At 43.7% G+C, this 27,111-nt stretch overlaps 1 protein-coding gene and 1 long non-coding RNA gene across 4 annotated transcripts; one reads left to right on the top strand and one right to left on the bottom strand.

Moving 5' to 3' along the window:
• Positions 1–8,008: 8,008 nt before the first annotated feature.
• SMIM20 (small integral membrane protein 20) lies at positions 8,009–23,030 on the bottom strand. Of its 2 annotated transcripts, XM_015138104.2 has the most exons (3): positions 22,825–23,030; positions 9,448–9,504; positions 8,009–8,663 (listed from the first exon to the last, which is right to left on the bottom strand). In XM_015138104.2, exons 1-3 carry the CDS (start codon positions 22,931–22,933, stop codon positions 8,626–8,628), a joined length of 204 nt encoding a protein of 67 aa, XP_014993590.2. In that variant the 5' UTR covers positions 22,934–23,030; the 3' UTR covers positions 8,009–8,625. The 2 variants fall into 2 exon arrangements, with proteins under 2 accessions (XP_014993590.2, XP_077859348.1); XM_078003222.1 differs by lacking the exon at positions 9,448–9,504.
• LOC114678268 (uncharacterized) lies at positions 22,884–26,896 on the top strand. Of its 2 annotated transcripts, XR_013417800.1 has the most exons (3): positions 23,205–23,547; positions 24,175–24,510; positions 25,387–26,896. It is a non-coding gene; the product is annotated as an uncharacterized LOC114678268 (long non-coding RNA). The 2 variants fall into 2 exon arrangements; XR_003729584.2 differs by lacking the exon at positions 25,387–26,896 and having other exon boundaries at positions 22,884–23,547; positions 24,175–24,810.
• The last annotated feature ends 215 nt before the right edge of the window (positions 26,897–27,111 follow it).

The following is a 27,111-nucleotide window of genomic DNA, read 5'->3' as shown; positions in this document are numbered from 1 at the left end:
CACTAAAAGCATTTGCTTTCATTTGATGCCAGATTCCAGCATTTTGGCTAACTGCTTTCCAATCTCACTGCAGACTAGAAAGAGCAAATCAGAGGAAGTCAGAATCTGCTCTCTACAGCTGTGAGACAGGGCAGAGATAAGAAAACCAGAAAAGCCAGTAATCTCACAAGCACAGAAATGTCCCCCATCACAGAATGAAGGGGTAACTGTCTGACCCACCCCAACAGCCCTTAGGCACAACTGTGTAATAACAATAAGCCCAAGTCATAAAGAGAAGACTAAATTATATTTAACATCTTTTATTTAAGGCAGATATGCCATGCGGATTACATTTCAGAAAAATAGTTAAAATAAAATACAAAATGGAGATGCCTTGTTGCTGAGTATTGAATGTGCCTCCTAGGGTTCATGTGTTGGAAACTCAGTCCCCAGTGCAACAGTGTTGAGAGGTGGGACTTTTTAAGAGGTGATTAGGCAGAGCCCTCATGAATGGATTAATGCCATTATCATGGGAGTGGGTTAGTTATCTTGGGAGTGGGTTAGTTATCTTGGGAGTGGGTTAGTTATCTTGGGAGTGGGTTCCTCATAAAATGATGAGTTTGGCCCCCTTCTCTGTCCCCCACCCAAATTCTCTTGCCCTTTTGCCTTCACCATGGGATGATATACAGCAGGGGGCTTTCACCAGATGCTGGCCCCTCAATCTTGGACTTCCCAGCCTCCAGAACTGTGAGCCAAATTAATTTCTGTTCATTATAAATTGCCCAGTCTCAGGCATTCTGTTATAGCAGCACAACATGAACTAAGACACTTGTCAATACTTTTTTGATTGCAAGTGACAAAAAATCCAAATTGGTACAAAAAGGGACCTTATTGACTTTGTTTTTAAATTCAGAGATATCTTTGCTTTAGACACAAGTGAATCCAGGAGGCCTGAATATCTCCCTTCTGCTTTGATGTTAGTCTCAAACTAGCTGTGCCCTCATGGTGGCAAGATGGCTGCCAACAGCTCCAAATTTTGGTGAACAAGAGCTCCTCCAGTCTGACCACAAAGCCAGCAGGCAACATTAACTCTAGCTAGACCTGATTAGCTTGGTTTGGGTCACATGCTCATCCTGGATCCAATCCATGTGGGCAGGAGTCTGCAGAGTATTCTGATTGGCCAAACTTGGATCACATGCTTCTTCCTGGAGCATGGGGTGAAGTCAGCTCCACCCAAGCAGGGAGATAGAATGGGTCAGGGATGAGCAAAAGTGGGAGTGGAGGGTAGAAGTAGATGTGACCATGAAAGAGGGAAAAAGATGTTGGGCACAGAGAGCTGAAAAATGTCTACCAGGACAGGCCAAGCCTGTGACTATCTAGGATACCCAGCATGACTCTTTCTTGAAGGCTCTGGGTATAATTACTTTTACTGACTTTCTTCTTTCTTTCTTTTTTCGTGAGACAGAGTTTTGCTCTGTTGCCCAGGCTGGAATGCGATGGCATGATCATGGCTCACTGCAACTTCTGCCTCCCAGGTTAAAGCAATTCTCCTGCCTCTGCCTCCCAAGTAGCTGGGATTGCAGGTGCCTGCCACCATGCCCAGCTAACTTTTTTTTGGGTATTTTTAGTAGAGATGGGATTTCATCATGTTGGCCAGTCTGGTCTTGAACTCCTGACTTCAAGTGATCTGCCTGCCTCGGCCTCCCAAAGCTGGGATTATAGGCGTGAGCCACCACGCCCAGCCCTTTTTTTAGGTTGATTTTCATCAATCAATTTTGAGATTGATTAAACACAGTAAATGTTTAAGTAGATAAGTTAATGAATGAACAAGTATTTGGTAATGTTTTGAGATCCCTAAGACTGTACAACACACACGTACATGTAAACATACTTTTAGGAGTAGTTAGGATATATGCACATCATTATAAATAATACATACTTATTTAAAAATATTTTAAAATATGTACAAGTAAAATTTAAACATAATTTTAAATGACTCTCATAGATCATCAAACACATTTACCATAGTTCTAGACTTAAATGTTTCCAAATTGTTGTTAGTATCCTGTGATGAACATCTTTGTACACAAAGTTCTTTTTTTTAAAAAATAAGATTATCAATTTATGAAACAGTCTCGGAAGTGAAAAAAATGTAGACATTTTAAGACCACTGACAAGGATATAATTACTTTTTTCATTTCATGTTTGATTATGATGATAAAAAATGATCGTGACTCTGGAGTTTTTAATCATATGAGTAAACAACCTTTTTTGCACCATTTGGGGTTGCGTTTTCTGTCACTTGCAACCAAAAGAGTCTGGAAAACTCACCTCATTGTTTGGTATCTTATTGTAGTCATGTGTGGTGACAGAGAGACTCCTAGGGAGAGAAGAAGACTTTGGAGTCTCTATACTCAGCTTCCTCAGGTCTCCTGGGGAGCAGTGACTCCTTGTTTCTTCTCAGCGTGCTCAGGTGATCACCGCTGGAGAAAGACCACTAAGCAGAGCCGAAGTGTTTAAGAGTGAGGGTCACTCAGCTGCTACCATCAGCTGGTGATCCCAGGAAGGATGACCTGGCTGCCATCTCCTGGCTGAGATCCCGGCTCCATGGAGAAGAGCTCCCTGGAGAGTGAATGCCACCCCCAGGCACGGTCCATGGACCAGCACTGCAGCCTCCTGGGTGCTCCACTTGTCTTCCCATGCACAGAGGATGCAATGAGTTCTACGCTTTATTACCAACAGGTAGAATGAATGGCAGAAGGCCTCACTGCACGCAGCAGGTGTAAGTGAAGACCAGAAGACTGAAACCGCATGTCCATGAAGTCCCGTCCAGGGCTAAGAAACAAGGGGTTTTCATCTGCTGATGCTTCAGAACACAGGAGCCTCTGGGAGGCAGGGAACTCTTTCAGTCGGCTGAGCACACAGGACTTGTGAGCCTCGGACTGGCGTGGACCCGGAAACACCATCTGGGATCCATCCTTGAGGTTAGTGCTTCTCAAACTATCTGGGGCCGAGCAGTTTTGTTTGTTTCTAGCTACCAGTCCATGGTGGACCGTTGTAAAGTTTACTAAAAAGTAATGTTATTAGAAATTTGACAATACCAAAAAAAAAAAAGGGAGGCCTGAGTTTTGCTCTATCAGATTCAAAAATTTCTAAACGCTTATTCTTCATTTCTGTATTTAGCTTTTTGTGGACAGTTAACAAACAGCCTTGAACTGCTCCAGCTACAACTATCATTAGAACTGCTCTGGGGAAAGCATGCTGGTTTTGTTTTAAAGTTTTCAGAACACTTTCTACTTAAAATGCTTCATGTCTCCTAAGTTAAGTAAGAAATACCAGCTTGACATTTAAGGGAGTCTGCCACATGTCCTAAACTACATTCCCTTCCTCCATTCACTCATTCTTTCAGTTGATCATTTAATCATTCCATCCCTCCAAACACTGACCAAGTGCCCACTCTACACCAAGTCCACACCACGTGGCAGGATACAGCGGTGCACAGGACAGGTAAAGCCCACGGTATAGTGATCTCCCCATCAACACCTACATCCAAACCAAAGCAGCTCTCAAATTCTGCACCTTTGTCACCCACTGGATGTCTGAACCTCATTTCCCATAGCTCTGTTCGTGTCAGCTACTCCATCTATGATTGGCTGTCATTTATCTGGCCCTGCCATGTTCCAGATACTATCATAGGCACCTTACATACAGTATTCCTAATTTTCCCCCAAACTCTACATGATCTTACCATCCTTCCTGCCACTGAACAACAACATGGAAAGTTCCCTGATATTACAATTAGATGCAACCTCTTTTTCTTCTAAAATGTATCTCTGGACTTTTTTTCTTCTTCTTTATTTCTTTGTTTTTTCTTTTTGAGACAGGGTCTTGCTGTGTCGCTCAGGCTGGAGTGTAGTAGCGTGATCTCAGCTCACTGAAACCTCCGTCTCCCAGGCTCAAGCGATCCTCCCACCTCAGCCTCCCAAGTAGGTGGGACTACAGGCCCATGCCACCAACCTTGGCTAATTTTTTTTGTATTTTTCAGAGATGGGGTTTTGCCATTTGCTTAGGCTGGTCTCGAGCTCCTGAGCTCAAGCCATCTGCCTGCCTCCCAAAATGCTGAGATTACAGGCATGAGACACTGCGCCCAGCCTCTGCACTTAAAAACAAAAAACCAAACTTTTTTAATGAAGTGCAACATATATTTAGAAAAGTAAACATATTTGTACATTTCAATGAATATTCAGAAACTCAACACACCAATGTAACCTGCACCTAGGTTAAAAAAATAGAACCCAACAGACAGCACCCTGAACCCCTGCTTGTGCCCTTCCCAGTCCCTACCCGTCCCTCCCTAAGAAGAGTCACTATCCTGCCAGGCACAGTGGCTCATGTCTGTAATCCCAGCACTTTGGGAGACCAAGGAAGGTGGATCACAAGGTCAGGAGTTTGACACTAGCCTGGCCAATATGACGAAACCCCGTTTCTACTAAAAACACAAAGTAGCCGGGTGTGGTGGTGCGTGCCTGTAGTCCCAGCTACTCCAGCCTGGGTGACAGAGCGAGAGTCCGTCTCAAAAAAAAAAAAAAAAAAAAAAACCCAGAAGAGACACTACCCTGACCCCTACCTGTAGGGTTTAATTTTGCCTGTTTTCATTCATCTAACTAGAACCTAAAAGTATGTACTCTTGCAACTGGCTTAGTTTATTCAGTATTGTTGGTGAGATTGTATTGTTCATTCTCACTGTTGTATCCTATTCCATCCTGTGAATACATCAGTTTCTTCATACATTGTATTGCTGATGGGCATTTGGGTAGCTTCCAGTGCCGCCATGAACATTCTAGAACATGTCTTTTGGTAAACTTGTGGATGCACTCTTGCTGCATAGCCAGAAGCAGGACTGCAGGAACATAGGGTTTGCCTATGTCCAGTGTTAGTTGATACTCTGACCTCTTTAAAGGCACTTTTAGTATTCTACATTATGTTAATCATTATTTGTGAACTCACTTCATTTTCCTTACCAGAGTGTAAGTGATTATTTTAGTGAATACATATTATTTATGCCCTGCCTCATTTTAAAATAAGGGGTCTAACATGCAATATAAGATAGAAAACTGAAGTGAAAAGCAGGAAGGAAAATAAGGGCGGGAGGTAGGGTTTGGGGGATGAAGTGAATGTAAGGTAATGGCCAAGATACATTCCACAAGGTCCAACATTTTTTAAAAAGCTGGTCTGCAGGCTGGGTGGAGTGGCTCACACCTGTCATCCCAGCACTCTGGGAGGCCAAAACAATAGGCAGATGATTTGAACCCAAGTTTGATATCACCCTGGTCAACATGGTGAAGCCCTGTCTCTACGAAAAATTAAAAAAAAAAAAATTACCCATGTGTGGTGGTGCAAGCCTGTAGTCCCAGCTCCTTGGAAGAATGAGGTGGGAGGATCACTTGGGCCTGGGAAGTCTAGGCTGCAGTGAGCCATGATTGAGCCACTGTACTCTAGCCTTGGTGACAGAGTAAGACCCTGTCTCAATAAATATAAATAAAAAGAAATAAAAATAAAAGCTAATCTATAAATGTGGTTGAGCTTCCTGACAGCCAGTACAAAGAGGGAACCAAGTTACACAATTAAATCTCACAAGAGAAAAGTCCCAAGTGTTCAGCAATGTTGCTATTTCTGGTTCTGAGATTTAAAAATGTAAATTCAAGTATTGCTAAAGGGGATGTTATTTGACATTGAAAATGAAGATCCCGACTTCATTGCAGTAATAGCAGTGAGAAACTTTAGTTTCTCCCCTCCGCTTCTAACCACCCTGAATATGGACATGCCCAAGCACAGTTCATTACAAGTAACTCCTTAAAGGAATCAACACAATCCAGATACACAATTCTCAAAAGTCCTGACTAAAGAGGGAAAAAAAGTGGGTTCAAAGTGTGGTCCAGGGACCACTAGGGGTCTCTGAAACCTTTCCAGGGGGTATGGTCAAAACTATTTTTAGAAAACTACTAAAGCTTTTTTGCCCTTTTTACACTCGTCCTTTTGTGGATGTGTACAGAGGAGTTTTCCAGAGGCCACGTGATGTGTGATAGAGCAACAGATTGAATGCAGAAGCAGACGTGAGAATCCAGTTATTCCTGTGAAGCCAGACATTAAGGAGATTTGCAAGTTATTTTTTGTCTTGGAAAATAAGTTTTTCACACAAAAATGTCATATTAACCTATGTTTGTTATTAATATTTTGAAGTGACTTAATAAACATTTCTCAAATTTGTCTTAATTTCAAATACAGTAAGTATCTATAGATGTAACCCACATAAACAGAATCACTTTGGACTTCTTGATTTTTAAGAGTGTAAAGGTGTCCTGAGAGTAAAAAGTTTAAGAATCTCTGACATAAAGATTTCCCCCAAAAGTTGCTGCTTGTTCCCAACTTCCAAGAGATAATCTATAAAAACTGTCCTGTGATCAAATATATTTGGGAAATGTTATGCCTTTCTTGGAAATCAGAAAAATTAGAATAAACAAAATCAACTTTAACTCTGTTTCCTAAATGGATTTGACTAAGGACCCCCTCTTTCAAGCGCTCTGTCATCATTTTGGGGGCACACCTGGGAAACTCATGGATAAATCGCAAGGCCCTCTGTCAGTCCTCATAAATAGCATCTCTTACAACTTGGCCTCTGTCACGTGTGGACAGCAGAGAGTCTGAAGTTAACATCTCTGGCAACATGAAGAGTGATCCTTTTATAAATGTCAAGGCAACTGAGCAGGACAGATAGCCCCTTTATCTCTGTAAAGAGGTGAGCTGAGGGCAGGAACAGGCCCGGGACAAAGACTCCACTCAGGAGATAAATCTGGGTCTGTTCCATCCAAGACAGTCAATCGAGTCCCCATAGTTCTTCTCTACAGAACTCAGACACAGTCATTTTAGCCTGGACATCTTCCAAAGCAGATGGTACCACATGCTCGCTTCGGTCATAAAGAAATCTCAATCATGCTCACACAGAATGTTTGACTTTAAGTTATATAACTTCCTGGTGCCCTTTCCAAAAAAAAAAGAAGTGGTCAAATGTACCACTCATGAGTCAACTTCTTTTACTGGATTGTGAACTGTAAGTCAATTAAATGTTAGAGAATGCCTACCAAAAATGTTGACTTTGGTTTTAGAACTATCAACCTTATGTCTTCTTGACAGTAATTACATAATTGGGCCAGCTGTCTGTCAAGAAAATTCCAGGTTCACAATAATAAAATTATGTCATCAGGCAGTTCATAGACAGCCTACAGTAATATGCAAGACATTCCGATATAAAAATGAAAAAGTGTGCCACTTCAGAAGCATATCATCTAGTAAGAGGCTAGACAGAGCAAAGGAAGAAGGAAGGAAGGAAAGGGAGGGAGGGAAGGAAGGAAAGGGAGTGAGGGAAGGAAGGAAAGAGGGAGGGAGGGAGGAAGGGAAAGAAGACAGGTTGAGCATTCCTAATCTGGAATCTGAAATGCTCCAAAATCTGAAATTTTTTGAGCACCAACATAACACAAGTGGAAAATTCCACACCTGACCTCATGTGATGGTTTTAGTCAAAAGTTTGCTTCACGCACAAAATTATTTTAAAATATTGTATCAAATTGCCTTCAGGCTATGTGTATAAAGTACATGAAACATAAATAAATTTCATGTAGACTCGGGTGCCATCCTCAAAATGTCTCATCATATATATGCAAATATTCCAAAATCCAAGAAAATCTCAAGTCCAAAACACTTCTGTTCCCAAGCTTTTCTGGATAAGGGATACTCAACCTGTCTTCTCACCTTCATCTTTGCAGCACCTAGTGAGGTACCTGGTAGAGAATCACCATTCAATAATATTTGTCTTAACAAACTTGTTATTTGCCTCTAAAATGTTTACCTGAGTACAAAGAGATGAATCGCACACAGATATCTAGTCAAATATAATCTAGTCAAACTGTACTTCTCGGCACTATAATTTAATTGCTTTACGAAAGACGATTTATAAAAAGACACCACTGCAAAGTAGAAATAAATCATTTTAATGTTTATTTTTTCACTTCTATTAATTGATTATTGATTTCTACACAAGTGTATGCATCTAGTTTGACTTGCTTCATATTTATTTTCCAACATGGTGCAATCTTCAGCATGAGCTGCACGAAGTACCTTGTCCTCAAAGAGCTTGATCAACTTGAACATTTTCAAAGAGCTCTATAAGGCAGCTCAGCATGGCAGTTTTTTACTGAAATCTCTTATCTGGAAGATGGCAAAACAGACCCGGACCTTCCCGAGCCCACTGGTTGCTTGTATTCATATCACAGCTCGCTTGAGTAAGTGGTAACGACAGAATAATAAGCAGATTGCTCCAAACCCAGCTGGGTGAGATAGCTTCATTTTGGAAAATCAACTGAATCACGAAAACCTTCCTAATGGTATAATTTGTTCCAGAGTTCTTTGGATACTTAAGAAGGGAAATATTAATCCTTGTGCACAGTCTTTTGTTACAAACACTCTTATTTATGGTATTTTGGAGTTTTCTTCTCCAGCCGTCATTCTCTGGTGAGGTGACTGACTGTACCCCATGCAGGACTGAAAGCATGAAGAAATCTCCTTTCTTAATCAGAGCTGGTGACCGCCTTCTCATTTCCTGCCAAATGGATCAGACCACACTTTTAACCCTATGGAAAGACACAGGAACAAAAACAGGATTCATTTTTAAATGTCCTTCCACTTTCCTCCACCCCAAACAAACAAAACGACATCAGAATTGAGCTGTGCAATTTACAGTGTAGTTTGAGATGGTGCGAGCAGGCTGCCGGAACCCTGCCATTAAATGGCCAGGAAGCCATGGCAGCCATAAGGGACTTTTAAATGGCTCAGGAATTGTACCCCATAATAGGAAGACCTACATCTGGCCTAGTTAAAAATAAACAAATAAAAAAGAATGTTGCCACAGATTATAAGAGCTTTGGTTAATAAATGAGAAACCTCTCATTCCTGGCTAACTTGAATCCTCTTAAAGGAACTAACCATTCAGTCATAAAGGAAGCTTTTTAGCCCTTGTGCAAAGCAGAACCCCACATCAATTCAAATAGCTGACAAGTAAACACTATTTTCCCATGAGGGGAGTGTTTAAATAGGTGCTTGGTAAATAAGTCGGCCAAACAGCTATTCGTGTCTCATATCTAATCGTGCACTTGTTAACATTTTTATGCCCACTTATAAAATGGAAAAGAGGAACCTGGCAAACATGCAAAAAGTATTCTGGAGTGAAATATTAGAATGGAGTCTTGGGTGGCATCTGTAAATGGCAACCGTTGAGAAATAAATAGCAAAATCACAATCTTGTCTCTAAGCTAAAAGGCATTTTCCTACTCTCCATGCCAAGGCAAATACACACTAACCACACAACACAGTAGTACAAATGAGATACGGTTTTGATTTTTTTTTTTTTCAGTTTACCTGGTGGCTGCACATCCTCTTGAACAATTCCAGCCCGATTTATGGCTTGCTCCCTCTCTGAGAAACACGAGACAAACATCATTCTTTAGAGGTGGGGCGGGGAGAGAAACATCTTTGTATTTACATAGGACACTTAGAAAACAGTATTTAGGAGGGCTGTTAAATTCAGATATGCTATTATGCAGAGCTTTTAGGTTGTGGAAGTTAGATCCTATAATGCAAAAGAGATTGGGTATTTTCAAAAGAATAAAGGAATCCATACTTCAAAAGAAAAGCTCCCCAACTAACATCTTTTCTCTGTGATCTCAGCATTTTGGAAAGACAAGAAAACAACAACAACAAAAGAACAATTTTGAAAGAACTGGTGGGTGTGGTATCACGAGGGAGAAGCTGCTGAATTGGAGCAACAAGTACAATGAAGAAAACGATGTAGTTTATAAGTCTACAATGCACTCCACTGAAGGCCTAGGCTCAGAGCTAAATATGCTATGTGTTTGATAGGAAATAGAGCAGAAAATTAATCTTTGGGTGGGTGGCTTTGGTTTGGATAATTGAAGCTTCCCTAATTGACTGCAGGTGCTGTGCCAATTAGTAAGCGCATTGTAGCGACAGCAACTAAACCCGTCTCTTTGGAGATGTCCAACAGGCAAGGGCCAAGAGAAATTGGGCATTTCATATCTGTGGGCTTGAAGCACTCTGACACGTCTTTCTAAGTGGTTTAGAATAAACCCAAGGTCTGTGAAAACAGAGTTATTATTTTAAGTCTCTTGACAAACAAATGGCAGTTTTTCAGGAGAAAGTCTTAGAGCTGAAGGACGTTTACAACTAAATTATAGTAACGAAATGTCGTAATCGGACCTTTGTTTTAATCAGGCTGATTATTTCTTTAAATCCACATTTAGTTCTTATTTAGTATCAGGCCATTTTATTTACTCTGGCCTCTGGATTCTCATAAAGTTACACAAACATAAAGGTACAAGAAACGGGGTTTGGCCAAATCTAATATTCATTGAACTTGCTTCTCTAGTCATGTGACAGACAGAAAGTCAATCCTAAATGACCGACCTGATAGTTTTATCAATACTAAGTTTTGCTGTGGCAAATAAAACACTGGACAACAGGGATTATGGGAATCTTGATATCCAAGTCTAAGGGGGATGGAGAGAACACATAGGATACTCAGGCCTATTACAGGCAACAAGTGGCCTGATGGTTTCACTGTTCCTCTCTGAAAAAGAGCAGGTAAATGGCAACCAAGATTCTCTCAAGATATATCAAAAGATTTCTTCCACCTAGAGTGGATATTATGGAGCCTCTAAAATGTTAGACTTTCTGAAATAACTCAACACAAAAGGTGTCCTCATTTCTGAAGACATTAAATCATTGTAGAACTGAGCCCCACCACCCTATAGACATGTAAGTCTCAAAGCATGGATGTCTTGAACATGCTCTTGGAAGATGCCAACATGTAAAAGCCCACAGTCATCAGCCTTGCCAGGAACAAAAATAGAAATAATTTTCTATAACTAAAAGGTCTATTTTCTGATACTATGGAAGAGGGAAGATTTGAGTTTTTTTTTTTTTTTTTTTTTTAGATTTGAGTTTTAAAAAATAATTATCAGAAAGCATTCTAGACTTAGAGATTTAATAAAATCAGACATCCTGGTGTACCAAACATGTTCTCCAGAGGCAGGTACTGCAAAGCAAAAGAAGCTGGCAGACTGCCAAGCATCAAAGGAAGCTGACTTTTGGTGGCAAGGACAGAATGCCTAATTGTGTTCTAACCTCTTATGATGCAATGGAGAACCAAGTGAAGAGAAAGAAATCCCTGTCTTCACACTTTCTTGCTAATTGCTAATGAGGCTGAAGCAAGGCTGAAGATTTATTTTACATAGACCATAATCTCTTTATAATCCTTGTCCTAATGCAACCACCTCTGTAGTTTGGCTTGGTCAGGAAATTTAAACCACTTTGCTGAGCCAGTTCCTACCAAATGATAACCAGGTATTAGCGTCCTATCTACATCCCCTGGTTCTTTAATCCATTAATGTTTTATAAATACTCTAAGGCCAAAGCAGTCTTATGTAAATTCATGATATAACACAAAGACACTTTATTTTGTGAATGCAGAATACGCTAAAAGGAAAACGGAAACTAGCCCCTCACGATTTAGCAATGCATCTTGATTGAGGTTGACAGTAAGTTTCTATTTCCCTATCTTTGGAAAACAGCAAATGTATATAAACCTCAGGAAAAGGGTAATGGCAGAAGTCAGGGGTTTAACTATGTAAACAAATCAGGATAAACGTATTAACAACTTCACTAGTGAGTACATTTCGATCAGGAGAGAAATGATTTAAACCCAACTATGGCACACTGGGTAAAAAAACTCCCCACTCCAGAGTCTCAGCAAGCCCGACTCTGCCCCCTGGTGCTAAGGCAGTGGTGTGATTTGTAATTTTAATTGAGGACGTTATCTCTAGTCCAGGGGCCAAAGTGTAATATTAAAACTAGTAATACATGCAGACTGGCTGATTTTTTTTTTTTTTTTGTATGGTAGTAAAAGAATCTACCTAATAATGTTTAAGTCTTTGAAAACAAAAACATATCCTTATATTAAATGTCCACACCGGGAAATATATTGACTGTGTGACTTGTTACTTGAACATTCACAACAATGCAACTACTGCAGGATACCCAAGCCCCAACTCCCTCAGCAGTCTCAGGATTACTGGTTGAGGGTGCTCTAGTGGAGGATCAGCAGATAGAAACCTAAAATAAAAAAGCAAATGAAAGCTGGTGCAGTGTATGACCTTGGGAACCTACCTCCCCATTTCCTCCTGCCAATAAATAGTTAAAATAAAAGCAATTCCACAGGGCGCAGTGGCTCACACCTGTAATCCTAGCACTTTAGGAGGCCGAGGCGGATCACCTGAGGTCAAGAGTTCAAGCCCAGCCTAGCCAACATAACGAAACCCTATCTCTACTAAAAATACAAAAATTAGCCAGGCATGGTGGCAGGTGCCCACAATCCCAGCTACTTGGGAGGCTGAGGCAGGAGAATCACTTGAACCTGGGGGGCGGCTGTTGCAGTGAGCTGAGATCGTGCCACTGCACTCCCGCCTGGGTGAAGGAGCAAAACTCTGTCTCAAAAAAGAAAAATAAATAAATGAAATAAATAAAATAAAATAAAAGCAACTCACAATTTGAACTGTGACAAATGGCAAAATTTGAACGTGGGCTGTATATTCCATACAAGTTGAATATATTCCCTTATCTGAAATTGGTTGGGAACAGAATTGGTTTGGATTTAGGATTTTTTTCAGATTTTGGAATATTTGCATATATATATAACAAGGTATCTTGGGGATGGGATCCAAGCCTAAACATTAAATTCGTTTGTTTCATATACATCTTATATACATAGACTGAAGATAATTTTATACAATGTTTTTAATAATTTTGTGCATGAAACTAAATTTATATTAAGTACTTATGTGTGGAATTTTCTACTTGTGTCATTTTGGAGCTCAAAAAATTTCAGATTTTGGGGCATTTTCCATTTTCAGATTAGAAATGCTCAAACTGTAACAGCACTGCATCAATGTTAAATTTCCTAGATTGGAAAACCGTATTGTGATTATGTAAGAGAATGTCCTCGTTCTTCAGAAATACAGGCTGAAGTGTTTAGGAATGAAAGCTCCCAATGTCTTCAACCTACTCTCAAATGGTTCAGCAAAATAACAGTAATAATTATAATATACAGAAATATAACTGTATCTGTATATATCTATATATGTTATATATGGGGGAGAAAGCAAATGTGGCAAAATGTTAACAACTGGTAAATCAAGGTGAAGGACAATATAGGAATTTACTGCACTGTTCTTGGATCTTTCGTCAGTTTGAGATTCTTTTATTTATTAATTTATTTATTTTGAGATGGAGTCTTGCTCTGTCACCCAGGCTGGAGTACAGTGGTGTGATCTCGGCTCACTGCAATGTCTGCCTCCCAGGTTCAAGTGATTCTGCTGCCTCAGCCTCCCCAAGTTTGAGTTTCTTTCTTAACTAACAAAAACCACATAACTGTACAACACGCATAGGAAAGTCCAACACCATTTTGACTCTTCCATGGTGATTATTTCAAAGAAGCGATCTTTTAAAAAGTAGCAAATATAAAATTGCTTTCAAAAGTTTTCAGGGCAGCCATGTTGCTGCTGGTACCTAGACAGACGCCATCTGCCTCTGGGGTATTCCAGAACTGGAGGTTCACTGGTGGCGAGTGGGAACCAGGGGCCAAGGGGAAGCCATATGACCACAGAAGCAAGTGTGACGAGAAAGAACCAGGGACTGAGGGGGAAACCAAATGACCACAGCAGCAAGTGGGACCCAGTTGGCTGAAGGGGACCAAGTGGGCACCTGAAGCACTGCACTCCTCCCAACAGTGTCAACAGGTCTGTTTCCTCACTGGAGCCTGCTTGAATCCAGGGAACTGTGTAATGCCAGTTAGAAAACAAGACCAGGTCAGCCTGTGCATTTCATTCAATTATATGGGGAAAGGACTGAAAAACATATTCTAAGTGCCTGGCATGTCATAGGGAAAATGTTCTTACAAGGTAAGCATTCTTTCTGCATCCGGTGATTTCTAGTACCCTGTGCTGCCTAGGCAGAGCATCCTTTCGGGCCAGGGCAGCAAGGTGCAGCAGAAATCAGCAGGACCAAGAAGCAGCAGCACTGAGGCCTCATAGCTCTCCCCTGTGGCCTTTCTCTTGGCTGGCTGTTGAACATTCTTCACTGTCTCAAGGCATCGGGAGACAGGGCATTAAGTACAGGCAAGGTCATAAGTACAGGCAAGGTCAAGGGAGTTAGGGTCTAGTGTCCCCCCAGCAACTAATGTGCTGAGTAACCTTGGACAAGTCACTAAATGAGGGGATAGAAATGAGCTCAAACCCCTTCTGGCAAAACCCTATGATTTTATGCTTCTGAACATCCAATTAAAATTTCAAATGAACAAGATCACAGAAAATATCTTATTCTGTCTAATTTCACAGGCTGGCCTCAAATGCATGCTATTTGTAAAAGGCCATATTCAGGGTCACTGTCTAGTTCTAGGAAACAAAGACAGACTCTAGCCATCTGTACTCTTCCCTAACTGTGACCTCTGCAGACCAAACACACCATGCCAACACGGTGAAAGCTAAAAAGCGTCTGGGACTCCCTCCAGAAGTACAGCAGAACTGTACCCAGACTTCTGGTTTTGGGTCACTGACCCACTGATGCCATCATCTGCCCAGTGCTCATTTCAGTACTTGAGGTATCATGTACAGAACTGACCTTGTACTCCACAGAACACTCAGGAAAGCCTTGCTGAGTTAACAAAAGAGCTGAAGATCATGCTGAATGCCAAAATGAAATCCAATAAGGCAGTCTGATGATAGTGGGTGCCTGCTCTGCAACCGCGGATCTCCTTGGCTTTGTTTCACCTAAACAGGCTTCCCCTTCTTTTCTGCTGCCTGTATGCTTGTTCCAGCAGAGACCCTGGAACGTACCTGTCCCCATACCCATGCTGGCAGAGGTGAAGGGCCTGAACCGATCTGACACTTGGCTCTACATGGACTGCCTTGCCAGTTGCCGGCCCTAAGTCTTGCTTTTACAAGTAACCCAGTTCTCAGGGACTAGGCTTCTGCCCTGTCCATCCAAGAATTGATGGCCTTCTGCCCAGTAGTCTCAGAATCCTGGGGTGTGAAATGTATGAAGGACAGTCAGGACAGAAGGCCTAACAAGAAAGGCTAACAGGAGTGGCTGAAAGGCAGGAGCAAAAGAGCAAACCCAGGAGGACCTTCCACAGTGGAGACGCCCAGGGAAGACAGTGCTCCAAGGAGGGAGAGGATGGCCTAGAGTTGGTGCCTCTTACTCATAAATGACCTGACTTCCTGTGTCAGAAAGGGAATAGACGCCATCACCTGGAAGTGCCCACAACTTGCCAACATAAAACCTAGATATGGCAGCATCCACGCCATCCTTCCTCCTGAGCTGGTGGAAGAGGTGCCCTGCCTTTGGTCCACAGTTCTTTCCTCTACCTGAGCTCAGGATCCTACGCCACCTCCCACTCTGTGGACTGTCTTCTGTCTCTAGCAGCTTTCTCTGTCTAAGACTTTCTTGGCCCTCCACCTCTTCCAGCCAAAACTAAAACAAAACTTTTTCCAGACCCTGTGACCTGCTGGAAACTTTGCCATTCTCCTCTCCATACAGCCAAACATCTATAAATAGTCAACTTAATACACTATTTACTCTTCAATCCACTGCAACCTGCCTTCTGCCTACTTCCAAACCACTGAAAGCATGTTTAACAACATAACCAATCACTTTTAACCTCTTTGTGTTAAATATAATAGATATTTTCACTTACCTCTTTTACTGTCTCTAAGCAGCCTAACCCTGCTGACCACACTCCCTTTTCATGAAGAGCTGTCTTTACGGGGCTCGTGACTGACGCCTCTCCTGGTTTGAAACCTGTCTAGCCACTCCTCCTCAGTCTTCTTAGTGGGCCTTTCTCCTCCTCTGACCGCCTGTGCTTCGGCCCTTCTGACACTGGTGTTCCCCAGCACACTGTCCCGGGCCAGCTTGCCCCTTAAAATCTCTGAATGCTGCCTGGGAACCCTTACCTACTGCAGAGACCTGATTCCCAGCCACATACTGATGATGCTCCATCTCCAGCTGCAGCTCGCATCCGGCGTCTCAGCCCCAGATCGGTATAGCCCACTGTCCATGGGAAGTCTCCAAGAGCATATCAGCTACCTCAACCTCAAAAGCTACCTAAATGCCCAAAAGCAAACTAACTTGTCTTTTCACCCCTAAAACCAATTCCTTCTTGTTAATGACCAGCATCTCCATCTCCTCAGCTGCTGGAGCCAGAACACTGGGTGCCATTCTCCTTCTTTGCCCCGTAGCTAATCAGCCACAAAGCCCTGTAGAGTTTACTTTTTTTCTGTTTTTTAAATGAGACAGAGTTGCGCTCTGCTGCCCAGGTTGGTTTGAACTCCTGGGCTCAAGCGATCCTCCTGCCTCAGCCTCCCAAACTGCTGGGATTACAGATGTGAGCCACCACACCCACCAGTTTGCTTCTTAAACGTGGCTCCCAAATGCAGTCACTTCTCTCCACTTCCATAGCCACCACTCTGGTTTAGGGTACAGTCACCTCTCCCTGAGGTCACAGGAAATACAGCCTTCCTGTACCTGGCCTTCCTGTCCCCAGATTTGACCCTTCCAGCTTCTAGTTCACATATAATCAATCCGAGTGATGCTTGTAAAGAGTGAATATGATCACTGCTCTTAATAACATACAGTCCTCTGTTGCTCAACTGTGTGAGTACATTCCGAGAAATGCATCCTTAGGGGATTTCATTGTTGTGCGACCATCACAGAGTGTACTTGCACAAAACTAGACAGCGTAGCCTACTACACACCCAGGCTATGTGATATAGCCTATTGTTCCTAGGCTACAAACCTGTACAGCATGGTACTGTACTGAATACTGCAGGCAACTGTAAACACGGTAAGGATTTATATATCTAAATATAGCTGAACTAGAAAAGGTACAGTAAAAACACTGTATATTTTCCAAATGGTATTCCCATAAAGGATATTTACCATGAATAAAGTTTGCAGGACTGGGAGTTGCTCTGGGTGGGTGAGTGAGTGAGTGAGTGGTGAGCGAATGTGAAGGCCTAGGACATTACTCTATACTACTGCAGACTCTATAAACACTGCACACTTAGGCTACACTACATTTATTTTTTTTAATTTCTTTCTTCAGTAATAAATGAACCTCAGCTAACTTTTTTACGTTGTAAACTGTTTAATTTTTAAATCATTTTGACTCTTATAATAATATTTAGTTTAAAGCACAAACATGTATAGCTGTACGAAAATATTTTCTTTCTTTATATATCTTCATTCTATAGGCATCTCTCTATTTTAAAATTATTATTTTTTCCTTTTTGAACTTTTGTGTGAGAAACTAAGATACAACACATATATTAGCGTAGGCCCACACAGGGTCGGGATCATCAGGGAATCACTAGGCGACAGGAATTTTTCAGCACCATGATAATCTTTTGGGACCACTGTCATACACGTGGTCCATCGCAGGCCAAAATATGATGCAGCACATAACTATACTTCAATAACCCTCCGCTGGCTGGACTTCCAAGACACCAAAGCGTTATTAGAGCACTGTAATTAAACAAGTTAGATGATCAAATGTGGATGATGTGACAACAAACTTTTCAAAAACCACAGCAGAAGACCTGCAGTTCTATACATTTTCCAACAGACAAAAACAGAGTTTCCCAGTTACAAATTCTTACCAAAGAAGTAGTAACAGATGTATGTCAGAAGGAAGAAAACTGAAGCTAGAAAGGAGTGAGATGTAAGAAGGGTCGGTAGGTAAAGAACGCAGGTGAAGATAAACAGTCAGTGACCAGATACAGTAGTCCTGGTGTTAACTGATTTGCTGAGTGATAGGCACCAGGCAGGACAAATATATTATGAAAGGTGCATGCGACAAAGGCTAAGGCATTATAAGGACCTTGTATTGTTCAAGAGTAAAGATACTGGCTAACTCTAAACTTTAATTACGAAAGAACACAAATAGAATTTAAAACTTTCAAACCAGTAGAGGGAAGAGAAGAATAAAGGCGGCTTGAGGCAGAAAAGAAGAAAAAGGAAGCATAGAAATAGAAGAGAAGGTCGGGCGCAGTGGCTCATGCCTGTAATCCTAACACTTTGGGAGGCTGAGGCCGCCGGATTGTCTCAGCTCAGGAGTTTGAGACCAGCCTGGGCAACACGGTGAAACCCCATCTCTACTAAAACACAGAAAAAAAAAAAAAAATAGCTGGGTGTGGCGGCATGCGCCTGTAATCCCAGTTATTTGGGAGGCTGAGGCAGAAGAACGGCTTGAACCTAGGAGGCACAGGATGCAGTGAGCCGAGATCTTGCCACTGCAGTACAACCTGGCGACAGAGCAAGACTCTGTCTCTCAAAAAAAAAAAAAAAAAATATATATATATATATATACACACACATATATATATATAAAACACAAAATAAGGTGATAAAAATAAATGTAAACATGTCAGTAAATAGAATAAATTAAAATTAATCAAATCTAATAGTTAAAAGAGATTAACAGGTCAGATTAAAATATCTAGTTTATGTTGGTTCTAAGATATTCACATAAGGACAAAGGCTGCATGTATGAGGAGAGAAATAGATAAGCCAGGAAAATATTAGAAGAAATCTGGGCTGAGCACAATGGCTCACGCCTGTAATCCCAGCACTTTGGGAGGCTGAGGTGGGTGGATCAACTGAGGTTAGGAGTCCGAGACCAGCCTGGCCAACATGGTGAGATCCCATCTCTACTAAAAAATGCAAAAAATAGCCAGGTGTGGTGGTGGGTGCCTGTAATCCCAGCTACTCGGGAGGCTGAGGCAGGAGAATTGCTAGAACCTGGGAAGCGGAGGTTGCAGTGAGCTAAGATTGCACCATTGCACTCCAGCCTCCAGCCTGCCTCCAGCCTGGGCATCAACAGCGAAACTCCGTCTCAAAAAAAAAAAGAAAGGAATCGATAGCACAATAAAATCAGATAAAATAGAGATGGGGAAGAACAGTGGAAATAAAGAGAATTCTTATATAATAATACTTAGAAAAAATTATCCAGAATATTCTAGATTGTACGCACCTAATAACATGGCCACAGGACATCCAAATTCAAACAGAATTAAGAAGCTTGATCTGTAATTAACACACACAGATACAGAACTCTGTACCCAACAATAGCCACCATTCCAAGCACACAGGCAATATTTACAAAAACTGACCTGTACCAGGCCCCAAAGCAAATCTTGACCAGTGTCAGAGAATCCAAATCCTATAGTCCACATTCTCTGACCACAAATGCAAATAAGATAGAGACCAGCAACCAAAAGTCACCAGAAAAGACCATTGTGGCTGCTAGGTAGAGAATGGGCAGTAGGTGGGGCACAGAGGAAGCAGCTCAGTCCCAGGAATGGGTGGAGCGAGGTGGACAGGACAAGGGTGGGAAGAGCACGATAGAAGGAAGTGACTGACCATGTTGTTTGGTTAGGTGCAGCCCACACCCAGCACAGTGCCAGGTACCTAGCGATTGCCAGAATCCAGGTTTCTTCTAAAAAACAGAGTGAGATGCTAAATAAATGCTAGTTGAATGTGTTGGAATGAGCTGAAGCTCCGACCACACAGTGGGTTTCTGTGACCTGATAATGAACACCTCACCCCAGTTTACTGCGAGGTCAGCCAGCTCCAGGCCTATCCACCTGCTAAAATCTCCATGTCTCACATTTCTGCCCTTGTGGCTCATTATTTTGTAAACATTTTAATGAAATGTCTAATATAAGACTATACTAGGTGTTCCACACCTGTTACCTCATTTAATTCACCCCAAACCCTGTAAATTCAATCCAGTGAACTACACTGCTACAGATGAGGAAACAGGCAGGGCTCAGAGAGCTGAAGTAACTTAGATGAGGGTCATTCATCTAGTAGGCTATGTAGACACTCATCTCCCCTACTGCCTTTTCTTGCCCCCTTAGACAAGCAGTATGCTATCTTGGTTTAGGGATTAAGGATACTAATTCAAGTCCCAGATCTGTGACTCATCAGCCGTGGGTCCTTGTGCAAGTAATTTAACTGTTTCGCACCTCAGTTTATCCACATATAAAATGGGGATGATGATCATATAGCAGCTGCCACAAAGGGCTGTTACCAACACTAAATGGGTTAATACATAGGAAGTGCTTACAAGAGTGCCAAACATACAGTAAACTTCCCACAAATATTACCTGTTCAGCAATATTTACCTGTTTAAAAGCATCAGTTGCCGGCACTGAAGGCAAAAACTCTGTGTAAACACTCTGCCCATTACAAATGTTACAGCAGTCAGTTTGTAACACTACCACTTTGGGAGGCTGAGGCAGAAAGATCGCTTGAGGTGAAGCACTTAAGACCAATGTGGCAAACATAGCAGAACCCTGTCTCTACTAAAAATACAAAAATCAGCCAGGACTGGTGGTGCACACCTGATTCCCAGCTACTTGGGAGGCTGAGGCACAAGAATTGCTTGAACCCGGGAGGCAGAGGTTGCAGCGAGCCAAGATCATGCCACTGCACTCCAGCCTGGGTGACAGAGCAAGACTCTGTCTCAGAAAAAAGAATCAGTTATGATCCCCAGAACAGAGTTGGCCAAATTAATCAAAATGGAACCAGAGGCTGGGCATGGTGGCTCACACCTATAATCCCAACACTTAGGGAGGCCAAGGCAGGTGGATCACCTGAGGTCAGGAGTTCAAGACCAGCCTGGCCAACATGGCCAAACCCCATCTCTACTAAAAAATACAAAAATTAGTTGGACATGGTGGTGGGCGCCTGTAATTTCAGCTACTCAGGAGGCTGAAGCAGGAGAACTGCTTGAACCTGGGAGGAGGAGACCGCAGTGCGCTGAAATGAGGCCACTGCACTCCACCCTGGGTGACAGCGGAAAAAAAGAAAAAAAAAAAAAAAAGGACCAGAAAAGCGGGAAGGCACAGACTGCCTTCCAGTTAAACATGCAGATATTATAGTTACATTCACTAAATGTTTACCCACCGATGAACATCACCTGATTTGTCTGTCTCAAGACATTCAGACAACCACAGATTCTAGAGTATCCCTAAAAGACTGTTACTAGGATACACAGTACATGCCCACATCTTGACCATCTCACCTCAAGCAGGGTTTCTCAACCAAGGCACCACTCGAATTTTAAGCTGGGTAATTCTTTGTCATGGGGGTCTGTCTTGTATGCACTGCAAAAAGTTTAGCAGTATCCCTGGCGTCTATCCACAAGAAACCAGTAGCAACACTTGACACCCCCATCCCAAGTTGTGACAGGCAAAAATGTCTCCAGATTGAGCCAAATAGCCTGAGGGACAAAATCACTCCTAGATAAGAACCAACAGCTCTAGTTTTCAGAACTGACTTTTCCAATGGGATGCAAAGCAGACCCTTTGTCCCAAGTTCTAGTGGCCTTAATATAATCGCTGGGGCAGGCGTCCGGTGAAGAAGGATGGTGGCAACAGATCCCACAGGGCATCACACAGCCCACCTTACTCCCACACATGGTGCATGCAGATAAGCTGGAAGGCAGAACACAGTGGCCATTTCAGTCTTGGCTAATGAGAAGAAGCTACAAGGAAATCTGAGTGGGCACTTAAAACGCTCTGCCTCCAGAAACCGACTGCTGTAACATTTGCAATGGGCAGAACGTTTACACGGAGCTTTCGCCTTCAATTCGCCAAGCTTTCAGTGTCCGTTAATATTCCCAAAGGGCAGGGTTGGCCCTCTTCCATCTTCAAGACGATTCGAGTTTCCTGGTGAACAAAAATGAGCCTCTAATGCCTAATATTTTCTCTCTGACAGATGGTTTCAGATGTATGAAAGTGCTAATCCTTGCTGAGATATAGGTCTCAAGGAAGAAGAGTTTGGCTTTTAGAATGATAGGACTGGAATGATTAAGAAGGAAAATTACTCCCAGGATATTCACCATTACCATGTGAGCAACCGGCTTAAAACGAAGGAAACCAGCAGAATCGGAAAAACAATTTGAGGAAAAAGAAGAGAAAAAACTAAAAGCCCCAGGTTAACATTTGGGTTTGAAACAGTCCCGCTCAAAAAACATCTTTGGGAGTGGAAATGAAGTGCAGTAAAAGCACCTTTCTGCTCAGGAGGATCAGGGTTCCATCTGGCTCCCCCAGTCACCATTTCCAGCCTAAATGCTCCAAGAAGACTCCGGACAGAGGCCTGGGGTAGGATATATTTGCCTTGTCACTTGCTGTGTGACCTTGGGAACGTTATAAAACCTCTGAGCCTCAGTTCCCTTATTTGTAAAATGGGTATGTTTTACATACATACTTCAAGGTGAGCTTGTGCAAATGAAACGATCCAACATATGCCTAACCTGACGTATAATAGGCATGCAGTGAATTTTAACTGTAAATATGAACTAGTACTTAGCGTTGACTTCTGAGAGGACTGCTTTCATATACATGACCACCTGAGTCTCACAGGAGGCTCGGCACTTTACTATAGATGATGTAGTTATTAATATTCACAGATGAGGATACTGAGGGTCCCAGAGGTTGAGCAACTTGTCCACGGTCACAAAGCTGCACATGGCAGGATTCGAACCTGGCTCTCCCTAACCCTCGAGCCAAGTTCTTTCCACGGCACCACGTGGAGCTCACGGAGGGGGAGGTGTGTATGGGGGGGTCAGGTCACCGCACGGGGTCAGAGATCACTCACTGTAGTCTTCCAATCTCATTAGGGGTCGGAAGTAGATGGGATAGAAGGCGGCGCCGATCAGGGAGACGAAGCCGCCGAAAATGAGCGCGGTGCGCAGGTTCCGGGACATGGCGTTGCGCCCCTGGCTGCCCTGACCCGCCGACCGCCCCGCACTCTCGGAAACCTGGCTACCGACGGCCGGCCCGTGACCCCGCTCGGAAGAGGCTGAGAGGCTTTCGCTTCCGGGCCTTGGGGGAGGGACGAGGAGGAGGGGCGAAGCGGGGAGCGAGACAGGGGTGGAGTCAGAGGCGGGGCCTCATGACTGGAAGGGGCGGGGCCATGAAAGGGGTGGGGTCACAGGCGGAGCCTCGGACCCCGCCCTCCACCTTCCCCGGGCTTCCGTGCTGTGCTGGCCCGGTGCTGGCGTTGGTTTGAGGTTGGAGTTGTTTTGCTGCGCTCGATTCCCGCGGGCCCTGTTCTGTCTGCTTTCCTTCCTTCGGCCCGGTTCCTCCTTCAGCACCTCCACCCAGCACCCTCCAGACCTCCTTTACCATCCCCTTCTTAACCAGCCAGCTTTCTCGTCCATCCCCCATTAATTTCTTATTTAGCGACTGTCCGCCGTGCGCCGGATGCTCTCTGTCGCTCGCGCAATTAATCCTTGTATCAGTCGGCTTAGTTTACAGGAGAGGGAACCGCGGCTCCGCTGCGCGGCTTTGGACCACTCACTCGTCCTTCTTGAGGGAGGTTTGTACGTATGAGGGACAAAGGGACAAATCTCTGGCCCAAGAGGGCCTGCTGGGGGATTCTAAAACCGGAGCCCCGGGGCTTCTGCACCAAGACTAGCCTAGGAGGAACGTCGTTTCAGCATCCGAGCTACTCTCTTTTCCATCCCATCCTCTCTCCCTGTTGCCTGTGCTGGGATGCCTTGGCCAAGGCAGAGAGCCATCGTCCGGTTCCATCCATGGGGCCACGGAGCACTGCCGTATTGTCTGGGTGGGGGCCACTGAGGACAGATACCTGTTTCCTCTTCCTCAAGTTGCCATCCTCTGCCCTCTGCACCTCACTGCCCTTACAGGTGGGCTGTGCCTGACTGTGACTTGCACAGGGAGACTGCGCAGCTGAGACCCAGATTCCTTGGGCCTCCACGCCTTTATAAGCCGGAATCATGCCAGCAGCTGGGCCTGGGGAGCAAAGAGGATATCTATCTTGACCCTAGCAGCATTATTTACGCCACAACAGATCTACAAGCGTTTCAAAATAGCTTGGAGAGGACAGGTTTCCTCTGTCTTTGTAATCTTGTAGTTGCATCAAGCTACCGTCTACCTCTGTGGCTCCAGAAGCATGTAAATCAGTTATCCAATCTCTCCCCAGATTCATGGACTATCTGCCATGCCCCGAACACCAGGCAGAGTGCTAAGGCGACACGAAGATGAATAAGATGTGACCCCTGCTCTCCAGGATCCTGTCGCATAGATGAAGAGATAGAACATATCCATAAAAAGATAACTAATGACCGACATGGCCTGCTGCCGACACGTGTTATGGTCCTGCGGGCTACAGAAATTCAGAGGAGGAAGACAGATGACTGCAGTGTGGCAGCTGCTCCTCGGGCACTTCCAGGAGCTTGTTAGGGTGAGGACAGAAGACTTCATAACACAGAGGGAACCTGTGACACCGGCTTTATATCACACAATAGAAAATACCCAGGTGAGGGCCGGGAACAGTGGCTCACGCCTGTAATCCCAGCATTTTGGGAGGCCGAGGTGGGTGGATCATGAGGTCAGGAGTTCGAGACCAGCCTGGCCAACATGGTGAAACCCCGTCTCTACTAAAAATACAAAAAAATTAGCCAGGTGTGGTGGCACATGCCTGTAGGCCCAGCTACCCGGGAGGCTGAGGCAGGAGAATAGCTGGAACCTGGGAGGCGGAGCTTGCAGTGAGCCGAGATCGTACCACTGCACTCCAGCCTGGGTGACAGAGTGAGATTCTGAAAAAAAAGAAAGAAAATACCGAGGAGTAGTGGGCATCTTCATTGTATCAGCCCAGTGGCCACTTCCCTTTTTTCTGTGAATAGTACCCCAAATATCTTTCTGGGACCCACTTTTTTCCCACTCTTAGTCCATGAGATAAGCTAGGGCTCCCCATCCTCATCCTACTTCTTCCCAGCTCTGAGAGTTAAGCATAAGGGCCTGACCAAGCTTCCTCGTCACAGGGATTGGTTGGCACCCAGGACTCAGTCTTGAAGTTAGTACTGATTGGGAATCAGTCCTGAACACCCAATGTAGTTGCATCCTCCTGGCCACGTGACCGAAGCTGAGCCAACCATAGTCTATCCCAGCTACTGGAAAGTTGGATTTGAACTTGAGTGAATGAGACTCGAGCTACTGGGGGCCATCATTTAGGGACTGAAAAGGAAGTCACTACAGCAGAAGGAGGGCTGAGAGATGGGGAGAAATCAGATGCTAATGTTGATTTGCGCCAGCTGTATCTCGAAGATCTACCCCTAGACTGCTCAGTAACATGAGCAATAGGGTCCCCCTTTCTCTGAAGCCAGTTTGAATTGGGTTCTGTCTTTTACAACAGAAGGAGTTCCAGATGAAATCTCTGAGGATGTGACTCCACTTGGATAACACCTCCCTGAGCTGCAAGGCAAGGATTACTCTATTTTATAGATCTGGTCACTGACAGCCAGAGACCAGAACTCTCCTGAGGTCACACAGCATTGTCCGAGGTCTTAGCTTTTGTGATGTCTGACCTGATATGCTCCTCCATGAGATCTTGCTGTCTCCATGAGCAAGCTTGGCAGGATGGCCAGCCAAGCCCTACTCACAGGCACCTGCAAGCCAGTAAGGAGGGTTGCCAGGAGAATAGGGCATCCTGGTGAGGTATCGGGAGTGCCTCTAAGACAGAGACAAGTCCATTGGGGCAGATGAGCTTCTCCCTCTCCAAGGTGATGTGCCAAGTGACTCATGGTTTCTCTCATCTCCTTGATGCTGATCTAAAGGCGTTAGTTGACCAGCAGAAATGATTAGGTTGTCTAGATCATTCATATAGATAATTGACATCAACACACCAGAAAACAGCTACCTATCACTTACTTGCCACCAAGTCCTGCCAAATGCAAGCTCATCTCTTTGATTCCAATGTTTTCCCCATTTCTGAGAAAACCACACTCCTCCAGTTTTTCTTTTCCCACTGACCTATCAGTTAAATCAGCAAATACTTACTGTGTGCCTACTCCCACGCAAAACATTGGACTAGTTGATTGGAAACACAGAAGGAATCATTCAATATTTGTGAATTCAATAGTGGTTCATTGAGCCAGGCACAACATGCCAGACACTTTTCAGGTGCTGGCGAACACAACTGTGAGGAAAACAGCAGAATCTATTGTCCTCGTGGTGTCCACAGTCTGGTGGAGGGATAAGATGTAGCAGAGGATTGTAATTGCTTTTTGGCCACCCAGTTTCCCTTAATAAAAGCTCCTGATGTCTTTTGGAGAATGACCTCTCATCTAGGCCTTTTTGGACGGACTGCAGTTTCAGGGGCCTTGTGTATTCCTAATCAATACTAACATCAAGATTAGTAGAACACTTGCCCTCTATAGTCAGTATCACAGGTTTGCTCATTGAGTGCTCACCAATACCTATGGATAGGTATCCTCATGTTCAGAGAGGGAAACTGGGGCATACTGAGAATGACTTGGTCACGTGGCTGGTAAATGGCAGAGCCAGGATTCAAACCCAGCCTGGCTAGTTCCAGATACTGCTCTTAACCACCAATCCACAATGCTTTGTGATGTCAGGGAGCTTGTGTTGCCTGGGTGTGGGGACGATCCAACTGGATCATTTGGTCCAATTGTACTTTTTCTCCCGGAAATAAGGACCATGAAAATAGTGATGCAAAGATGGACAGCATTGTTGCAGTAGCTGTCTTCCGTTGCTAATGTTCTGATGTGATTGTCGTATACCTCCCACTTGCCTATAATCCTGGAGCTTCCCTGGTTGTTTCCCCGTGCAATCTGATTCTTGAGTGTTCATTATATTCTGCAGGCCACCCCACATGCTTCCAATAAACTCCCTTTGGACTTAAATTGGAGTCAGTTTCAGTGGCATGCCACCAGGAGTGCTAACAGATACAGAAATTAACACAATTACCTCCTACACATGGCATGGATGAAAGCACTTGGGGCTTCATCACTGTGCTAATGTTTGGGAAAGGCAAAGGAGGTTTGAGTTTGGGGGAACGTATTTGTGCAAAGGGAGAGAGAGCTCCAGGGATGTAGGGAGATAGGATGCAAGTCAGATA

Source organism: Macaca mulatta, chromosome 5 (assembly GCF_049350105.2).
Source record: "Macaca mulatta isolate MMU2019108-1 chromosome 5, T2T-MMU8v2.0, whole genome shotgun sequence".
Taxonomy (NCBI): domain Eukaryota; kingdom Metazoa; phylum Chordata; class Mammalia; order Primates; family Cercopithecidae; genus Macaca; species Macaca mulatta.
Note: the sequence above shows the minus strand (reverse complement) of the source record. Positions and strands in the feature narration are given on the sequence as shown.

Excerpts from the sequence above, each read along its gene's own strand:
- SMIM20 (XM_015138104.2), bottom strand. The coding sequence starts at position 22,933 with ATGTCCCGGAACCTGCGCACCGCGCTCATTTTCGGCGGCTTCGTCTCC. Across the intron at positions 9,505-22,824 it reads AATGAGATTGGAAGACTACA|AGAGGGAGCAAGCCATAAAT; the intron begins GTGAGTGATCTC and ends CGTGTTTCTCAG. Across the intron at positions 8,664-9,447 it reads AGAGGATGTGCAGCCACCAG|GGTTAAAAGTGTGGTCTGAT; the intron begins GTAAACTGAAAA and ends GTCTTTCCATAG.